Consider the following 20,290-nt stretch of genomic DNA (forward strand, 5'->3'; position numbering starts at 1 on the left):
CTGGCCTTCCTCTTGTTGCTGACATACTTGTAGAAACCTTTTTTGTTACCCTGCAAGTATTTGAAAAAGGCTTAAGAAAAATACAAACAAAACCTTAAATGTTTATTCTAAATTAAATAGCAACAGTGTGCATGGAAAGCAGAAGGGGTGTTATAGGACCTTACATCAGCATTCTAGACCAGGTAGCTAAATTTCTTGAATGGCATAATCCCTTTGTGTAAACATACTGACTTTCAAAGGGCACTCTATAGTTATAGCTGAACAGCAATTTTCCCTTTGCCAGCTTTACCACATAGTCAAACCAATTCTATGGTGTTGTAATGCAAAACTGCTTTCCTTTGGTCATTCTACTAGGGAAGATGTTATTTAATTACAGATATACGAGACTCAGTAAAAAGCTCGAGGGGAAAAAGATCAGAGAGAAACTTTCAAATAGGTATGTTTTATTTTAAATACCAATACAGTAGTGTTCCAAGGTCACTTCAGAATTAACATGGCATACAGGCTATTGAAGTGGAGACAGCCCATGGTAGACGTACACAATGAATTCTATACCACAAAGCAACATCAAGAATATCTCTTATTCCAGAATAATTTGGCAGCTTCAGAGGTTATTACATGCTTTCATTTTTAAAAGCAAAACAAGCCTGTTAAATAATTAAATCAGAAAACTTTAGAAACTGTTCCACCCCTGTCCAGCCAAACATCTATCTCAGTAAAGGCCCCTTTGAAAATCTGGATGTAGAAGAGCTGTCTTTATCTCGACCCTCAAAGTACTGCTGCTCTATTCTTCTGCAAAATGCTACAAGGTTGCTGTAGTTTTTCACTTTTTCAGAGAGTTCATCGCTGGTCAGTTGAGTAGTGAGAATTGTGAAAAGGTGTCCAAATACCAGAGCATCTAGTTCTGTTGGCCTACAAAAGGGTGAGGGGAGGGGAGCGGGGAGATAAAAAAAAAGGTCTCTAGAAGTCGAACCACAATGAAAAAAAAAATCTCTCTTTTATTCATAATATCCTTTTAATATTCAATTCACTAAATTCCAAGCATTTCATGATGTAACCTAAATGGCCATTTTAAACCTTTAGTTCTGTTTGGTTAAGAAGATTAATTAAATATAGTATTTTATGGATAAATTAATACATGTTGCTGTTAATTCTCAGCATGTTTCTCAAATTAGTCATGTAGAAATGAAGAAAAAAATTAAAAGCCACAGTCTTCTGGTCCAACAACAGCTTTAAACTTTCTGGGATGTAGAAATTTTTATTAGAAATTCATTTTTCTGAGGCACAGAAAATTCATTTTTCTGAGACGGGGGGCAGGCAGCAGTTTCTTGATTAAGTCTGTAGTCACACTCAGGACTTTGTATACAAGCCTTCCATTGTCTGGCCACAAATTTTTCTGCAATACTGGTCAATATGCAAAAAAATAAAAACATCTTTGGTACACCTGAACAAGTAAAAGCTATATACCTTTCATCCAGAAGAATCTCTTACTGGACTAATAGGTCCAGTAAGGGTTTCAGTGATATTTCAGACCACTTTAAAAAACTTTTTAAAAGTTACTTTGAAAGTGTGTTACTGAAGTCTAGTTAACAGCTGGCATAAGTATGGTTATGCTCTGGGAAAAGCCAACAAGCCAATGTCCAGTAATTTACTTCCCCATTTCCTTCATTTCTGACCCTGTGGAAGGGCTGGACAGGATACACCCTCACTATGCACTCTCCTGCATCCTTTACATAAACTTTCTATAGTAAGCCCTTAGTTAACCCCAACCTGCTTGTTTAGCTTGTAATGGTACGAGCAGTTTTAATTTATCATTGTGATCTACCCTTAATTGTTACTCTGTAACATTTTAAAAACTAGTCCAGACATGAACCCAGGATTATAAAAGAGTAAAAGCATTTTTATATTTATATTTTTAAAAATATATTCCCCCCCCAAAATGTCTATTTTTACATCTCTTCATGGTTCAAATGCCCTGGCAATGGATGCCTACAAGGATCTTAGTCAACTGATGAACGCAAAGGACATCCTATCAGCTCATGGTTGAGGTTTTGTCAAAAAATATTGTAAAAAAATACAGAATTTACACAAGCAAACTATCTTCTTCTGTGCACTTAAATCCTTCATTAAAGAATATCAGCACTTTTGCACTACCCAATAGTCCAGGATAAGCATGAAGATGATAGTTGTCTAACTCCTTCAACACTCACTTGACATAACCTATACAGGAAGAGCTGCCTTGATGAAAACTGCATCATCACACATGCTTTGACTGATGGACCAAAGCTTATACTGTGATGCTATTATACCTAAATATATTAAAGCACACTTTTCTCTTTTACAGAATGCTTTTCAACTACATAAATTGTATATTCAATATCAAATCACAGGAAAACAAGAAAAAAAAACTTTTAAAGAAAATATTTCCATAAGAGGTGCACCAATACATCGGTCCCATATTGGATGGGGACTGATAAGGAAAATTGACTGCATCGTCAATTGGCTATTTTTGGCTGATGTGGCCAATAACATCACCAATAAATTAGGGCTGTGAGAAGCTTTGGAAGCCGATTCAATTTGGAGGAGATATGGCAACCAAAACTCCGAGTCTGAATCGAATCAGGAGACCCATTAAAAGGTCCAAATCGAATCAGAAGCCTCTGAATCAATTTGGAGATTCGGCCATAGACTATACAGGCAGTCCTTGCCAACGCTGGAAACAGCTGCCTCCAGCTAGTAAGTCTGTTGCAGTGGGTGGAGGGCAGAAGAGTGATGTGGCTTGGGCAGGGGGGGGCACAGATCAACACCCCAACAGCAAGGGAGGAATTGGGGCTGGGGCTAGGACAAGCTGCTGAGCTGAGGCAGTGAGGCATGGGACTCACGGAGGGGGATTCCTGCCACTGCACACCACCATATACTACCGGTCTAGGAGCTGCTCTTCTGGTGGCTCCTCCGGCAACTCTTGCTGCTGGTCCAGGAGGGCATGGGAGTGGGCATGTGCCCCTGGATCTGTGTGGGGTGGGCTGGGCTGGGCTCCGAGAGGCTAGCCCCAGCTGCCTACCCGCTGCGCTCCGGGCAGCAAGCCCCTGCTGCCAGGTTACACGCTGTGGGGTGGGTGGAGCCAGGGCTATACACTCCAGGAGGCTGGCCCCAGCCACCCGCCACGGGGCCGCTGCTGAACACACGCTGAGAGGGCATGGGGGGGCACGTGCTCCCAGATCTGTGCGCGAGGCAAGGACAGGCTGCTGCTACAGGCTCCGGGTGGCACTGCAACAGGGCTATAGCAAATTTTGGGGTGGTTGTGGCCCCCCTGTAACCCTCCTCCCAGCACTGCTGCTATCCGCCCCAAGCACAGCCCTTGCCCAACCCCCCCTCCGGGAAGAGCTTGGTGCAGCCCCACCCCGTCCTCAACCCACGCACATAGCTGGGGGTACATGCCCCCATGCCCTCCCAGGATGTGTGCAGTGGAGGGAGCTGCCCCCCTCTCCTCCCAGCTCCATGCCCTATTCCACCCCGGCTGTGCAGTGCCTGCCTCAGTCCCAGCTCCACTCCCTCCTTCACCATAGGGGCCTCCATCTGTTCTCCCCAAAACAGACTCACCAGCCAGACACCATTCTTCATACTGCCTGACTGCATATTGAAAAATCAGATCAGTACTGGCCAATAAGGCTAGTTAAAAATCAGCCATCAGCATCAGCCCAAAAATTCTGCATCAGTGCACCCCTAGTTTCCATAAAATATTTCAGAAATTTACCATTACTTCACTATTTCAGAAAATCTTATGTATGCAATATAAAGATTTATTCCCATATTTTAATAACTTATGAAATATTAAAGAATGACAAGTATACCATATTTAGATACATATTCTCTGGACAGTAATACAATACTAAACCACTTCAACACAGTAACTTACAGCTTATTGAAGAAGTATGGCTGCGTTCCCAACCTCTGAGAAAGTGCTTGACAACACTGATCTACATCTTCAAGCACCTAACCAAATATGCATCAGATTAATATCCAGAAGTGTCAGAAAACACCCTCATCTCCAAAACAGCTTCTTTACTGCATATAAGTAGTAGGAATTTACAATAAATGAAGTTGCCCAGGTAGCCTGTATGTATGTAATCTCACATTACAAAGATTTCTATATTTTAAACCCAAATTATGTTTGGACTTGAGGACATTTTAATTAACAACTTTGCTTAACATCAGTAATTCAGTTTAACTTAAGCCCACTAAAGTTTTACCTCAAGACTGCTTTGTATTCTTCTTAGAGCCCCAAGATGTAAAAGGAACAATCCTGGAAAGGAAGTCCATTAACAGCGTAAAAGTAGGGGCTCATGCTTGCTAACCTCTTTTTACGTTTGGGGCTTACTCTACCATAAACAAATAGATGCAATTCCTAAGCAGCAAAAGGTAGGGCAGGATAGCACTTTAGGGCACGTCTCGATAAGTGCAGTTGTTGGGTATGTGGCACTGCAAACACATTTGCAGCACCACATAACACACAGTCCGATGTTCTCTGCACTGCAAGGACATACTGCCCAAGCATGTGCTGCACTGGGTTCCCCCCACAGGTTTTTTTTGACCCTTGGATATCCAGGGGTAAAAACAAACAACCAAACAAAAAAACAAAAAAAAAAAAGAGGGAAAAACCTGGTGCAGCACAAGCTCAGACAGCATGCACTGCTTAAAAGCGGAGCTGGGCCACCTGGAGCTGTGCTGCAGCTGCCAGCCAGGCTCTGTGTGACAGAATTGCCGCAGCTGCAGCTGTGGGAGGCCCCCAGGACCCCAGGTAAGGCTGCTGGGGCCAGCACAGTGCTGGCCCCAGCCTCCCTTACCCCACCCAGAGCAACTTGCTGCGCATCAAAACATGCGCAGCACTGGCATTCCTCGGGGACAAGTAGCAACAGTGCACAGTGCGCCACCGCTACTTGTCCCCAGGGAACCAAACATTCATGCACATCTGGATGTGCCCTTAGAGGCTAATGGATCATTCACAGCATCTGAAGAAGTACGTTGTTGCCTATGAAAATTCATGACACTCTGAAACAATCTCTAAGGCCGCGTCCACACGAGCATGCACATGTGTGTTGAGGTGTCTCAAAGGTGTTTGAGTAGGAGTCTGACGCTACAGAAGGCACAGCACACATGAGAAAGTGTTCCCCCCACAAACCTGACACCCCCACACCCATACTCCTGCACAACTCCATACCCCTGCCACAAATCCCACACCCTGTGTACCCAGTCACTGGACAGGACAGAACTTGCTGGCAGGAGCCACAGCCACACAGGCAGCTGCCATACTGCAGCCCTACCTTGTGCTCACGCTAGTGCTGGAACATGCGGCCCTGGCTCGGGAGAGTTCCCGGTCCCAGGGACGACACTGGGGGTGTGATGGGCTGGGGAAAAGGGGTGGAGGTGGCAGCAGGGTTTATGCTCATTTACAATCAGCTGGGGGTGGCAGCAGGGGAGAAGGAGGGCAGGATATGCAAAGGGTGGGGGTGCTATAGGTAAAAGCAGCTGCCGGAGCTAGGCTTGGAGCCCTCTCAAGCAACCTGTACAGGAGGAGGCCGGCCTAAAACGGAAGCGGCTTGCCCAGCCCAGTCACTGAGCCCTAGTCAAGGGCTTCTCAGGAAAGGCAGGGGGACAGCTGAGGCCTGGGTGCAGGCACAGGGAGCAGAACAGCAAGGGCTCGCACTGCTCAGAGCCACCTGCAGCTGTCCTGATGCAGGGAGGAAGCGAGCTGGGGGCTAGACACGGGTTGCAGGTCAGGACAGAGGCACTGGCAAGACTGTGGATTGGAAGTGAAGGTCAAGGGCACGAGCAAGGGCAGGGCACTATTATATCAGCACTGCTCAGCACCACAAAGTAACTGTGGGGACATCTGCAACTGGACCCACATCCTGATGAGCAAAGGGGGCAGCAGGAGCTCTGATTTCTTATGATAAAAAAACCAAGAGCAAATACTAAAATATATAGGTATTTAGAATTTATTTTATTACAATGACTGAAGCAGTGGTAGGCTTCCAAAATGTGTTAATGTTGTACATATATCAATAAAACATTGTGCTCAACTGATAGATGTATATGTACATGTAAATATGTACATGTATGAATATGTATACACACACACACAGAGTTTCATTTTAATAATGAAAGTGTAGATTTCAGAAGGGGGTGTAAATCAGAGAATCTGTGATTTTTAAACAGAAAACTAGGATTCCCGCTGGTAAGGCAAGTGGGGGGACCTGGGTAGAGAAGCCTGCCCAGGGCTGGCACTGGGGACGCAGCTGGAGGGTCAACAAGGTGGCTTACCTCCTAGCCATTTGGGGCCAGGGGACAAGCTCCAACAGTTCAAAGCAGGCCACTGCAATAAGCACATCTTCTGAGCAATAGCTGCCCAGAGGGCAGAGTAGGGGCACACAAAGGCCAACAGTGCAGCCACAGCCCACTGGCAGTTGGCCCAGATGTGCAAGTGGCTCTGCTGCAGTGTCTGTACCATAGCCCAGGCAGCTGTGCTGTTCCTGCCCAGGTGTGGCAGGCATAGAGTAATGGGGCTGCAGGTCCAAGGAGACGGATGCTGTTGCAAGGGCAGCAGGTCACCACCAGGCAGCAGTCCCCCTGGCCAGTCCAGCTGGCACAGGGGGCTAGTGTCCCCAGATACCAACTGGCTAAGCCTTAGAAACTCCTGAAGGCAAGTAGCTCTGAGATGCTCAGCAGGGCAGCTTTTTATATTGCTAGGGCCAGTACAGATACCGGCCCCAGCCTCCAGCTCCCTCTGGCTGAAGGTCTGGGAAGAGCTGGGCAGCATCACTTTGCCCCAAGCAGTACAATTTGCCCCACACCAAACTGCACATTCTGGCACATATGCCAAGGCACAAATCTCCGGCACAAAATTTGCGCTGCTGCTATTTGAGATGCTGCAAGCGCATGTGCCTGCACATGTGGACAGGCTCTAGGGCTGCCTCCAGATGAGCGCAGACATGTGGTATGTGGCACTGCAGCCACATCTGCAATGTCACACACCACACATGCAGGCGTTCCCTGTGCTGTTATTTTGCAGTAGGGGTGGGGGGAGTTTGACCTCAGGAGATTCTGGGGTCAAAAACAAAAAAAAACAAAAACCCATACCCAAGAAGAGCAAGGTAGCACACACAGTGGCAACATGCACTGCCCAAACCTGAAGCCTGCCCAGCTGAAGGCACACTCCAGCTGATGGCCCGGCTTTCTGCTGTGGCTACAGCCCCGGGAGGCCCCCAGGTAAGGCTGCTGGGGTCAGCAAAGTTGCTGGCCCTAGCCTCCCCTACCTCACCTGGGGTAAATCTGCCACACACCAGAGCATGGGTGGCACAGGCGTTCCCTGGGGACAAGTAGTAGCAGCACAAGGTGTGCCACTATTACTTGTCCCTAAGGAAACAAACATCCATGCTTGTCTAAATGTGCCCTAAGGTGCTATTTTACCCTACATTCTGCCTGACTTCAGATGAACACTGCTAACTACACTTCTGTATTTATGAGAAAAAAAATCACCCTGCATCTTTCTCAGACTGTATATGTGACCAAAGCCTTATGGCTGGTGCAGCCATAGGCACGATTTCATAGATAAGGCCATGGTGTGTTGCAAAGGATATATATTTTTTGCAAAGTAAAATAAAATATTGCTTCTCTGAAACCTTGATACTACTTTAACAAATACATACCTGAATATATTATTGCTGTATGATTACATTAAAAAGAAAAGCAAAGCAGGAAGAATTTAGTTCCATCTATTAAACTGACCTGTTCAAGTGATTTGCCAGCCCAGCCAATGGCTTTCATCTTTCGTCTAACTTCCCATTGTTTCTGGTAGGCCAAAATGCGATTAAGAGGCCAAGGATAAGGGGATCCGTACCTTGGATGAGTGATCTTTGTTCAAAAAGAAAACAATATCACTTTAAAAGAAGTAAAATAAGAACACAGGAAATGCTATATACTGTTATTTACAAACAGCTAGGGTCTTCAGAGATCAGAGGAAATTACATTTTCGTGCAATATTAAGTTATTCAGCACAGAAATTCATAGCTTGCAGCTTAAAGAAAAAACAGTTTAAATCTATTACCTTAGAAATATATGAAAAACATATCTACTTTGCAGCCAGCTACATCCAGTAATGACACATAGCTTCCCCAAAATGTATATGCAAGCAAAATTAAAGTGAAAAACTATATCATTAATGGTATAAACCTCAATGTTTCATTTATGAGTAGGGACTTGCAATTGTGAGCAAAAGTGTTTTCTCATTAAATTTTAATTAAGATAAATGCTGCAGAATCACTCACCTCCTCTACAGTAGCATCATCACACCACTGAAGATACAGCTAGGAACAAAAGAACACTCACTGAACCTCACAATAAAAGGAGACCACCCAGACAATTATTTCTAACTATTGCCATTTTCTTTTAAATATTTTTATTCTAATGGTATGACCTCTGGAACACAGAAAAGGCTTTACTGGTGATGCTTATAAGACAAAATCTAGATGTCAGTTCCCTTCCTGAGCAAGCACTAGATTAGATCAGAGATTAAGATGGAAGCTCAAACCATGCTGAGTTACAAGTCAGATTTCTTTATAGCTGCAAAATTAATCTTCATATACACATTCTTACTTTGTTCAAACACAACCCAACTTCCATTTGTGAACTTTTTGTATGGTTATGTAAAGATATTGCAGAGAAAGAGAAGTTAATTCTTGTCAGGACACTAACCTAAATTGATTAACTATTTCCCCATCCAAGAACATAAAAATAAAATCCAGCTACTACTCTCAATATGGAAGAATTACTTTGCCTCCCATCGCCTACTGAAAGCTGAGAAATTATTAAGTTTTGCTTTACCTCTGCTGTCAATAGCATATTATTGACTAATTCCATGTAGGCTTTCATCTCAGCTTTTTGGACTTCATCCAACCCATCACTGAGTGAATGGCCCTAAGGGGATTTAAAAAAAAAATTACAATCCTGTAAGAAAGAATATTGTAATATTCAGCTATGGCCTGATCCAAAACCCCTGGAAGTCACTGAGCTTTCACTCAGGGTCTCCTCTGATCTTCTATGTAGTCCATTAATTCATAAAATAGACATATATTACAAAGTCTCTTCTATACAAAAAGATCTTTTACTATTACATAGAAAGGTTGAATAGCATGATACAAAGTAATTAAATACAAAATAGTAAGAAAGGTAATTGCAAATAATCCATAACTATGCATTTATTTTTCAGATAAACATAGTTTAATTGCCTAGCTTCACTTCTACTAAGACATTATCTGTGTAAAGAAAAAAATGTATATAAGCATTAGCTGAAACCTCAAGACTTAAAAAACCCACAAAAAACTACATACTGTTTCCTAAGAGTTGTGTTTTAGGGATCCATGAAAGAAGTATAATTGAAGTTTAAGTTAACAAAAACTTTTGGATCCGATACACAGAAAACCTATATTTACAAGTTATTTCTAGAATGTGAGTAAATGCCGCAGAAAAACATTCCTATACCATACCTTCACAATATTTCACCAAATTTTACTCAGGGAAGAAAGTTTATTCTTTAATTGTAACAATACAGATGCACTGACTTTTGTACAATGTCGCTTTATTCTCTCAAACTTGCCCCAATCACACTTCACCTTCTGTCCTCCCTCAAGTCTGTTCTCATTCCTCCCTTGCTCTTCTCCTTAACTTCTAATTTGCCATTGGCTGTTTCCCTACAATAAAAATAGGCTTTAGTCTCTCCTATCTTTAAAACTCCCATCTCACCACACTCCTCCAACCATCACACCATCTCCTTTTGCTAAACTCACTACCGCCCTCCCCATCTCCTAGTCTCACTGACGTACTGTTTACAATCACCACTAGGACTGCTTCTCCTGCCCTTCCAAGTCTTGCACTCAGCTGAAACCAAGTCTCGAAGTCTCTAATGACCTCTTCCTTTGCAACGTTCACAAGCAACACTGCATTCATATCTCCTCAACTATCAGCTGCTTTCAACACTGTTGGCCACATTCCTCATCTTGAAATTGTTTCTACTCTTTATTTTATAGACTATTTGCTTCTGATTCTCCTTCTGCCTCCTGAAAGAGCGGCTGGAGAGGTCTTCAGAGGATTCTTTCCTGCACCCCGACCCTGCCCTGTCCCTTCACATTTCTGCGAGGGCTCCATGTAGCTCTGCCCTTGGATCAGTTCTCTTTATATCTCAATTACAAACACAGATTCAAACATCTCCATACAAGTGACTCAAAACCATCCCTTTCTGCCCAAATGAAAATCTCAGCCTGCATCTTGGACCGCTTCATGGCTGTCTGTCAATGCAATGTCAAAACAGCTAAAACAGAGCTCTTAATTTCCCCTGTAAGCCCTCCCTGTATACCCTGGTTTCTTTAATTACCATGGACAGTAGCACCCATCTTCCATGACAGAATACTCTAATCTGTGTGTCACCTTTGAGTCACACTTCTCACATGAAGGCTACTTCTAAAATCTTGCAGAGTCTTTCCTCAGAAGAGTTCTAAAATATAAGCTTTCCTATCCGCCCCCACACCTGAAAGTCATATCCAGCTTCTCACCATCTCATATCTCAATTACTTGAACATCATTTTCTGTTTGGCTTCCCCACTCCCATGCATCCATTCAGCATGCTGTTAAAATTATTTCCCTAGCCTATTACACTGTCCATATTTGTCTTCAGTTTCAAGGCCATTCACAGACTGTTCCCTCCCTACCTATTCTCTGCCATTCAACACAAAGAGGCTGGTTTCCTTTTCCAGCTAGTCTAGGATGCTCCATTCTGGAGCACCTTCAAGCCTTCTCCTTCACAGGAACTCCTCATAAACCCACTTAAAAGGAGCACAATTAGGTCCCTCCTTCACTACAGTGCTCACACAAAATCATGACAGCAATAACCTTGTCAGAGTGCCAAGATCACTGCCCACCAATTCAGTCTCACTATTTTCTTGTACTTCCTCATCTCACTGGATCCATCCATTTTATCTTTTCTACTATGTAAATGGCTACTTGTCACTGCCTGATAGGATACTGGACTACAGGGACCTTTGGTCTGACCTAGACAATTCTTAAATTCTTTTCAAATTAAGAAACCATTTATGGCATATGTTGTATGCAGAACAATATAGAGGTGTCCAGTTTTGCAACCTTGTTAGCTTTGTGTGAGGCAGAAGGTAGGGCAGGGTGGCATCTTAGAGATTAACTGGTTTAGAGAGGCATTAGCAGGGCTGTCCCTAGGGGGGGTGTGAATCGGGGTGACTGTCCATACAGGCCCCACCACTGCCAGCTTCTGCAGGGAGTCACCGCCACTCCACCCCCGCTGCCACCAGCTTCTTCAGGCAGTCGCCACTCCCACCCCCTGGCCCTGCACACCCCTAGCGACATCTCTGGGCATGAATTTTCACCGGCACCACCTCTGTCAAATGCTAAAAATGGCCTCCCTGAAATAAGTTTCTAATGGTGCCACCATACCTTCTGCCTAACTTCAGACTAACATGGCTGACCACCTATGTGCTCTAGATGCTAGAATGATGCAAATATTTAGTTTCTTCTTAGGAAATGCTGTTAAGTGCAAATATGAAAGTGACTGACTTACTATTCAGTTACTTATCACACACATTTAGTATTACCTTGGCTTTTACAAACTGGACTATGGGGCCAAGTTCAGACACTACTTGATTTCCCACATGAATGAATGGTACTTTGCCTGTCATGAAAGAGAATTAATTTTTAGTTAATTATATTATGGCATGTAGAAATTAAATTTTAAAATCATGGCTTTGAAGTATTGCTGCAAAAGATAGCCAAAACCCCTAATTTTTTTGTAATTGCATAAATCAAGCACAAAATGTACACATCTCTATTTACAAGATACAGGTAGACTAACTGACCAAACAGCTGACCAACAGCCTCTTCAATTCACTAGTTTGGGCTACAAACCTGCCTCACTCATCTTACCCCGATTCCTTTTTAAAAAAGAAAAAAAAATTTGCAAGCATTGCACATAGTTTAGGACAAATTGGCAGGTCTCAATCCAATAATAATTAATCTCACCTGCAACTTCAACATTCCCCCAAAGCACAGTTGAGAAATCCCAGAAAAAATAGAAAATATTTATTCAGTTTTATGGAACAGTGTCCCTTCCCCACCACCAGTACACATAGGGCACAGTGGAGGTTGACTGGATGACAGAGGATGCTGGGAAATTGTAAAGTTTATGCTCAGCAAAATCCAGGGGAGGGGGTGGAGCGGTTGTACTCTCCTGTGTTTCTCCTATCCCCGCTGGCAGGCCTGTAAGGCAGGAGGGAGGCCTACTAGAGCTATCTGAAATCTCCTGAAAAGCTCCTGCTGTCAGCTTTGCTCCCCTCCCACCCACAGTTACAATGCAGGAAGCGTCTTTCTAGCTGTTGCAGCACCCAACCAAATGCCTGTTTGAAGGCATTCAGCTTGTCACAGGAGGATCAGATTTCAGCTTGTCACAGAGGGACAGATTTCATTGATGGACACTGTGACTACAAAATGAAAGATCAGAGATCTTTGTGAACCAAGGTCTTTGCTAGGTAACCTCTTACCCTTCCCTTGACATGGGTGGGAGAGAAGGGAAAAGGACAGAGCTTGCTTCTGAATCCTAATGGGGAGGGAGTGGAGTCTACCCTGAGTTACAGGTTATATGGCAATATCTCAATACCCCAGTGGAACTAGTTAGATGCCTGCTATGTGAGAGCAGGATGAGGGCACAGTATGCATCACCCCTACGTTAAACTAATAGGTGGCAGCTTACTGCTCACGCCTATCCCATATGCCTGCATATCTTGATCAACACTGATTTGACAGATACGATCCTTCCATTCCTGTATATTTCACAGAAGGTAAATTTAAGTAAGAAATGCTATATATGTGTTTCTATATAATAAAGGTGCACGGATACATTGATATGATATCAGATTGGCACTGATATAAAGAAAATTGTCTATACTGGAAATCAGCCTGTTGTGGTGGAAGGGGATGGAAAAGGGAGGAGGGAAGAGGTGTGGGGGGGGGCAGGGTAGATCAAGGCCTCCATGGTGAGAGAGGACAGGGGCTGGGGCAAGCGTGCAACACAGCTGCGGCTCGTCTGGGGGTGTGGGGAAGGGGATGGGTGGCTCCCACCACTGTGAGCCACTTATCCGGGAGTCACTCATCCAGCAGCTCCTGCCGCTCATCTGGGAAGGCATGGGGGATTGTGTGCACCTGAACCTGCGTGGGGTAGGACGAGGCAGCCTGGGGCCACGACTGCACCAGGCTCTTCCTGACAGGGGGCTGGGCTGGGCAGTGGCAGCACTGCAAGAGGGCTACATGGAGGCTGCAGTCACCCTAAAATTTGGCATAGCCCCCCAACCCCACTCCCAGTGCCCCCACTGTCTGCCCCAAGCGCAGCATGGCCCAGTCCCCCACCAGGAAGAGCCCACCCCACCCTGCCCCACACACAGATCCAGGGGCATACCCTCCTCCGCCATGCCCACCCAGACAAGCAGCGGGAACAGTGGCAGGAGCTCCTGGAAGAGTGCGTGAGCACTGGATGAACAACTCCCAGACAAGCGCTGCACAGCGGTGGGAGCCACCCCTCCCAATGTCCCCTGCATGAGCCACTACTCTGTACCAAACCCACCTCGGCAGCACTTGGCCCAGCCCAATTCCTCCCTCACCACGAGGGCCTTGACCTGCCCCACCTCCACCCTTCCCTTCCACCACAACAGGCTTACCAGCTGGACACTGCTCTTCAAGCTGCTGGGCTGGTATTGGAAATCAGATAAGTATTGGCCAATATATCTCCTTAAAAATCAACTATCGGTAATTACCCCAAAAATCTCTATCAGTGCACACCTACTATATAATCCTATTGCAATCACCTTTTAAAAATGGATAAATATTATACATTTTCTGTATCACATTACCCAACCTAATTCACAGAATATGTTTTGTTTAGTAAAACAAGTCACAGCATGCTCCCACAGGAAGAGAAGGTAAAGTGAAGATACAGCAGGTCCTTGTGAAAGATTTAAAGAACCAACATGATATCTACAGAAGTTTTAAATTAATATTAGCTAGATATTCAGTAAGATTAAAAAAAAAAAAAAGAAAAGAGTTCCTCCCTTTCATCAAATGCTGTTAAGATCCAGTTCAAACAGAGTTCACGCTTGAAGCAGATTCAGTCATGGTCTTTATCATAAGATTCACTCCTCACTGGCTCACAGTCAGCCTAAGGGTAATAGATGAGATGCACTGCCAACAAAGGCCTGCCTCATCTACATCCATGCAATGGATTATTACAAAAGAAATTCAGGCTTTTTGAACCACAAGACTGCATGGTTTTAATCAGTCTATATTTGCACACTGCTGGCATATAAAGACTGCCTTCTGGTATTTCTACATCTGGCTTCGGACACCTTCAGAAAGATTTTCTAGGAGAGTAAATCTTATGACAAGATTTCCTTCATGCTGAGCAATGTGGATATGCTTAAGAGCTGCTTCAGTCCACACATGATTTTCTGTCATAAAAAAATAGAAGCCTGTGAACTGCCTTTTTGGCTACAATTTATTTTAATGTTAAAACTGTACTGAGGTAATCTGAAAAACAGAGCACCATGCAGCACAGTCCCAAAAAGGAGGGTGAAACAAATGCCACATTTATATTCCTAGCTAGATTTTTTTTGAAAATGGAACCAATATGAAAAATTGAACATGCTAGATCTGATCAGTACAGTCCAACGGTCATCAACCAATGTAAGTTGTATTCCTTTGTTCATTATTTTTAACCGGCAGTATAGGAAAACTTCAGACAAGCAGTGCTATTAGATGCAGCCAATATGGATGCAGGCTGGGGGGCTTTTCAGGGCATTTAGGATGCTAGTTCCTTTGTGCAGACAAGCAGCATTTTAAAATAATTGCCCTCACTTTACAGTACAGATGCAGCAAAACCACCATTTTTAAAATCAAGAATTGTCCTTTTTCGATACTGCCAGCCACTTATTTTTTATGCTCAGGATTCCAATCGCCTCGCCTTCAGTGCCAAGATGGAAAAGCAGAGTTAACCACGCAGTCTACAAATACAAAAATCCCATGTCAGCAGACATTTCTACTGCTGCAAACCTGGATCAAATTTGTGTAACTCTCACAAATGGATTCTAATGCAATGAACAGTAGTGAGTTCACCAATTCTTTCCTAGCTACCTTTTAGGTGAATGTTAAGAGTCTCCAACAGAATTTAGATGCTGTGCAATTACATCCTTAATTTATGAGTTTTTTTGTTGGCAGTACCCATAAATCAGAAGTGGATTTAAGAGTACCAAGTCATTTATACTTCATCCTTTCCCAACTATTAACAGGCTAACAATGATCTTCCATATAAATGATCTTTCCCCACTTGCCTCTTCAGAGGAAAATTTAACATACGTTAGCCAACAGAGCATCCCCATAGGTATGTCCCCAAAACATAACTACACTGTAAGTCTTTCAGTTTGAAGAACGTCCAAATATTTTTCAAGTGTGTTACGACAAGATCAGTGCTGGCTTACAACTTGTGTATTTGAATTCCCTCCACATCTATTACATTTCAAATGCATGATATCTTAAATAGTTGTATATGATCACCCTAATTCAATACAGAAGAAAAACTGCAATGGACCAGGAACAAAATAAGAGGCAGCCTACATATACTAGCAGTGACTGACTTATCTGCAAGATGAGGTGCTGTTGCCATGGTATCAAAATGTAGGTATTACACAGTCATCTAAATGAACAAGATAGTTACCAGATGGGGACATATATTCTGCATTTGGCCGACAAACCACGTGGACTGGCAGACTGCACATTTGCAAGAAGGCCTGAAAACAAAGAGCACAGAAAAAGGAATGCATTAATTTGCTGATGACGAAACATGCATTTTCCACCTATATTTAACTAGCTAATATTTAACACACTTAAGTACAGTTACCCACTTTATGTTTTACAGAAGAAAGACCCTGCATTTCACTTGACTGCAGCTTCTTATCCAGAACAATTAGTAAAAACACTTCTGTTTACTCCACACCTAAGAAAGATGAGCACCATCCAACTGCCAGTTTGTACCGTGACAGTAGTAAGTGGGAGTGATTTTTTGTCTACTGGACAAAAAATACATTCTTCTGTGGTTATTCTTGGCTAACCAGGATATTTTACATTTCTAACATGTAAAATATTTTCATGCACATTTCAAATCATTCCATGGTCAAATTTTACTAGCCAACATTTTTACAAATGTTAATCTGCAATACCGTTAAATTTTGAGTTTCCTCTGAGTGGCAGCATTTGTTTTGTAGTTTTTATTTGAACTGTTAAGGGAAAAGTTGATCAATATATTCTTACTTTCAATCTGCAACCTCAGACTCAAAATTACTTGCACAAGATAATGATTTCTGTAAGCAGCAGCTATTATTATAGACCAGGTAACATAACTTATACTCTAAAAAATAGAGGTACCTTGTAATTTTTATTAATTAAATGTATTTATTTATTAAAAAGGGGGCATGCTCAGGGCAAGTAAGTAACTCAGCATTGAGGAACAGCACTCAAAATCCTGTTATTCTATTGTTTTCCCCAGAAAAAAGCTAGAAACTCAGATTCCAAAGCTAAAAGCATTCGTCAAGACTGGTATGATCTGAATAAATGCTAGTACAAGTAAACTAATCTTTAACACTGCATGTAAATAAGAGTTCCATTGCATTTTACAGGATGGTTTAAATGATATGTTCATAATAGTTTTACTAACACATAATATCAGTGCTGCTTATGACCCATGTTGATCAACATGAAAGGTGTACCTTCTGGTTCCAAGTACGTTAACTATAAGGAAAGGAAAAATATCCTTTTCTTAATTTTATAAACATAATCCCAGACTGAGACATATCTCTTGCAGTTGTATTTCACACCTACCTAAACCATGAATTCTGCATGTCCCAAGAATCAAAAGGCAAACTTTTGAGAGAGGTGAAAGTAACCTTAGACTAAAATTAAGAGCGTGACATAGGAAAACTCAAGGTCAGGGTTGACACAAATGCTGTGCATGCATTGCCAGTCACTGTGCAATCTGAAGTACTGTCTGTTTTGTAATTTGCATGTACAAGGAAGCACATGTAGTGCACATGTATGTATTTTTAATGAACGTGAATGTATTTTTTTGGTTTAATGAGTAATTTTGAAATTAGGGTTTTTAATAAGTACATGCATGCGGACTTAAATCTTTGCCTTCTTTTCCTGGTTTAAGTCAGAGGCTGAGGAAATTCTGGTAGAACAGGGGAAGGATGAAGGGAAATAACAAACAAACCCCTGCAAGGTTAGGAAAAAAATACATCACAGAAACCAAGTCAGGCAACATCTAGCAGGAGGAGTTTCTCTGTTGTGTGATCACTTTATATACTATGAACAGGGAGCAGAAGGAAGAGCCTTCTATCCCTAGCAGAAGAGCCACAAGCTAGGACAGTTGCCAGGAGCAAGCTTTTTCCTTAGCCTCTTCTCCAAGAAACCGAATCAGCATCCTCAACACTCCTCATTCTTTACTACTATGCAGAGAAGTCTGGAAGTGACTACTTCTGAGGAAATAAGTTCACTCGCAATAATAGCTCTAAGCTCAGAAGTGAAAAAAAAAATAATAATATTCACCCACTTACTCTCAGCATTACAAAGGAACCACTCAAAAGAAGACCTCCTAGTTTATCTTCCTTTGTTCCATTCAATTCAACTCCCCACAAAAATAACAGGACTGTAGTCTTAATCCTATACCATCCCTGCAGTGGGACAGGGTCTGTTTATCCTGGTTCTGCTCTGCCTGAACTCCTTCAAGAAGCAGGAGTAATGCCTGGAAAATAACAAATGGTAACTTCCTCCTTGGATTCCACATACTATTAAAGCATATGAGCAAATATAGAATTCAATATATGGTTGAAAGATATAACTAGGGTTGAAAGATATAACTTGCCACCCCAGTGATCATGCAAGGATGTAAACATCCGCAATCAGTAATACTGCATTACAGTGTAACAGTATAGATAGCAAAGAACTGTTTTTAGACCGATAGTATTTAGAAAGAAGAAAAAGACTCCATCTATTACCAATCAAACCACTTTCTTTAATCCTTAGCCATTATTTCCTTCTTGAAAAGTACCTGGAGTTTTGTTTGGTATAATTCCCTCTACAGTAAGATACTAAATTAAACTTCATGATTCTGCATCTAGCCAGAGGTGATTTTAACTACCATGTGCTATGCTCAATACTGGTTCAGAAGAAATTATGCTGGAGTTAGTACAGCAAGCAAATTATCATAAATCTTTTAAATGTAATGGTGAATTCAAAGGAGAAATTGTATGCCAAAAAAGCCACTGCTGAAATGTCTGGGTATTTACAGGGTTTTTCATATTGACACATCAATTGAATTCTTACAGGGAAATGTTAGAGTTGGTATGAATCAATTCAGCAATTCTAATTTAAACACAAAAGGTTTCCACCCCAAATATTAAAATTAGTTTCTACTGAAAATGTGGTTTCATGATTGATTAATCCATGGTCTTCAGCACAGTAGAAAAACTGCTACAGTAACCGAGATTATCAAAAACTGGATTTCAGCTCTTCCCACACAAAAAAAATTCCAGAAACCAAAAATACCTATCATATAGTTTAAGTTTGGTAGGGACAATTGACCTCAGTCTTTGACCTATTTTGGAGACAGTAGGACAACATATTTCTGTCATAGGGCTTTATGCTACTGTAAACTTTTGGCAGGCTATAAGAAAAAAAACAAAGAAAGGATTTAATGTATGGATCTCCCTTCTGTATTAGATTTCAGCTAGAAGTTTCTTGAACTAATGAAAAAGTATTCATGCTTACCATGGTGAAGTAGGCCCAGTAAACTTAAAATAGTGTCAGAGGACTTTTGGAAACTGAAGAGTTACACTGAAAAAAGAGAGCAAGAGAGAGAGAGAGAGAGAGAGAGAGAGAGAGAGAGAGAGAAGACCCTAAGAAGTTTTTTTTTGATGCAGAGAAAAATATTTCCACGTCAGCTGGAACAACTGAAGCTGATCTGATGAGCAGTAATTGTATCCAGATTTCAAGAATCCTAATGTTTTGACTACATTGTAGCTGACTGACCTAGAGAGAATCATTTAAGTGTTGTTGGATGCACTAATTCAATAATCCCTCCTGCAAACAACTCTAACCTGCAAGCCCTGGGAGGCTTAGGGCTCGCTGGACCCCCTTACTGCTGGCAAAACCCACACAGGATCATCAGAACCCAGTAGAGTTATGAAAAGCCATGATCTTCACAGAGTTTGCACCTACTTCAAATTGATGTAAGCTCATGGGTGTTTCCTTATCTATGCTACGGTCCAGTTTCCTCTGCAGGTGAAACCAAACAGACAAAATGCCAGCGTGGTGGGATAGAAGGAGTTTTGGTGGCATGGAGACCAATAAGGAGTTCTCCCTCCATTTCCTCTCCCTAGTAGACTTCCTCAGATTTTCTACAATTTTGATTTCTCAGTGTGTAGGGGCAACCAACATGGGTTCATTAGTGGCAGGTCCTGTCAGACCAACCTGGTGGCCTTCTATGATCAGATCACCAAATCATCAGATGCAGGAGTAGCAGTGGACATAGTCTTTCTGGACTTTCGGAAAGCCTTCAACACTGTCTCTCACCCCGTTCTCATTAAGAAACTGGGGGACTGTGGTGTCAACACCCACACAGTCAATTTGGTCGGCAACTGGCTGGAGGGCTGCACCCAGAGAGTGGTGGTGGATGGGTCATTTTCAACCTGGAGGGAGGCGGGCAGTGGGGTTTCAGAGAGCTCGGTCCTCGGGCCCGCACTGTTCAACATATTCATCAGTGACTTGGACAAGGGGGTAAAAAGCACCCTGTTCAAATTTGCTGATGACACTAAGATGTGGGGGGATGCGGGCAAGCTAGAAGAGAGAAGTAGGCTACAATCGGACCTAGACAGGCTACAAGGGTGGGCGGATGAGAATAGGATGGGATTCAACACCAACAAGTGCAAAGTGATGCACCTGGGGAAGAACAACCAGCACCATACCTACAGCCTGGGGAACTCCCCTCTTGTCAGTACAGAGGCGGAAAAGGATCTTGGAGTCATCACTGACTCCAAGATGAACATGGGCCGGCAGTGTGGGGATGCAGTTAGGAAGGCCAACTGTACCTTGTCATGCATCCACAGATGCATCTCGAGCA

The 20,290-nt window shown here is 42.8% G+C and overlaps 1 protein-coding gene across 4 annotated transcripts in view; it reads right to left on the reverse strand.

Moving 5' to 3' along the window:
• Positions 1-422: 422 nt before the first annotated feature.
• MTX2 (metaxin 2) overlaps positions 423-20,290 on the reverse strand; it is a 59,433-nt gene continuing 39,565 nt past the window's right edge. For 2 of the 4 annotated variants that reach the window (XM_019554252.1, XM_019554251.1), the window contains exons 4-10: positions 15,833-15,905; positions 11,673-11,749; positions 8,881-8,973; positions 8,325-8,363; positions 7,786-7,911; positions 3,917-3,993; positions 708-912 (exon numbers count right to left, since the gene is read on the reverse strand). In XM_019554252.1, coding sequence (XP_019409797.1) covers positions 708-912; positions 3,917-3,993; positions 7,786-7,911; positions 8,325-8,363; positions 8,881-8,973; positions 11,673-11,749; positions 15,833-15,905 — 690 coding nt within the window. Of the gene's footprint in view, positions 913-3,916; positions 3,994-7,785; positions 7,912-8,324; positions 8,364-8,880; positions 8,974-11,672; positions 11,750-15,832; positions 15,906-20,290 lie in introns of all 4 variants that reach the window. The other 2 variants (XM_019554250.1, XM_019554253.1) reach the window with 2 other exon arrangements.

This window comes from Crocodylus porosus, unplaced genomic scaffold (assembly GCF_001723895.1).
Source record: "Crocodylus porosus isolate Cpor-Errol unplaced genomic scaffold, CroPor_comp1, whole genome shotgun sequence".
Classification (NCBI taxonomy): Eukaryota; Metazoa; Chordata; order Crocodylia; family Crocodylidae; genus Crocodylus; species Crocodylus porosus.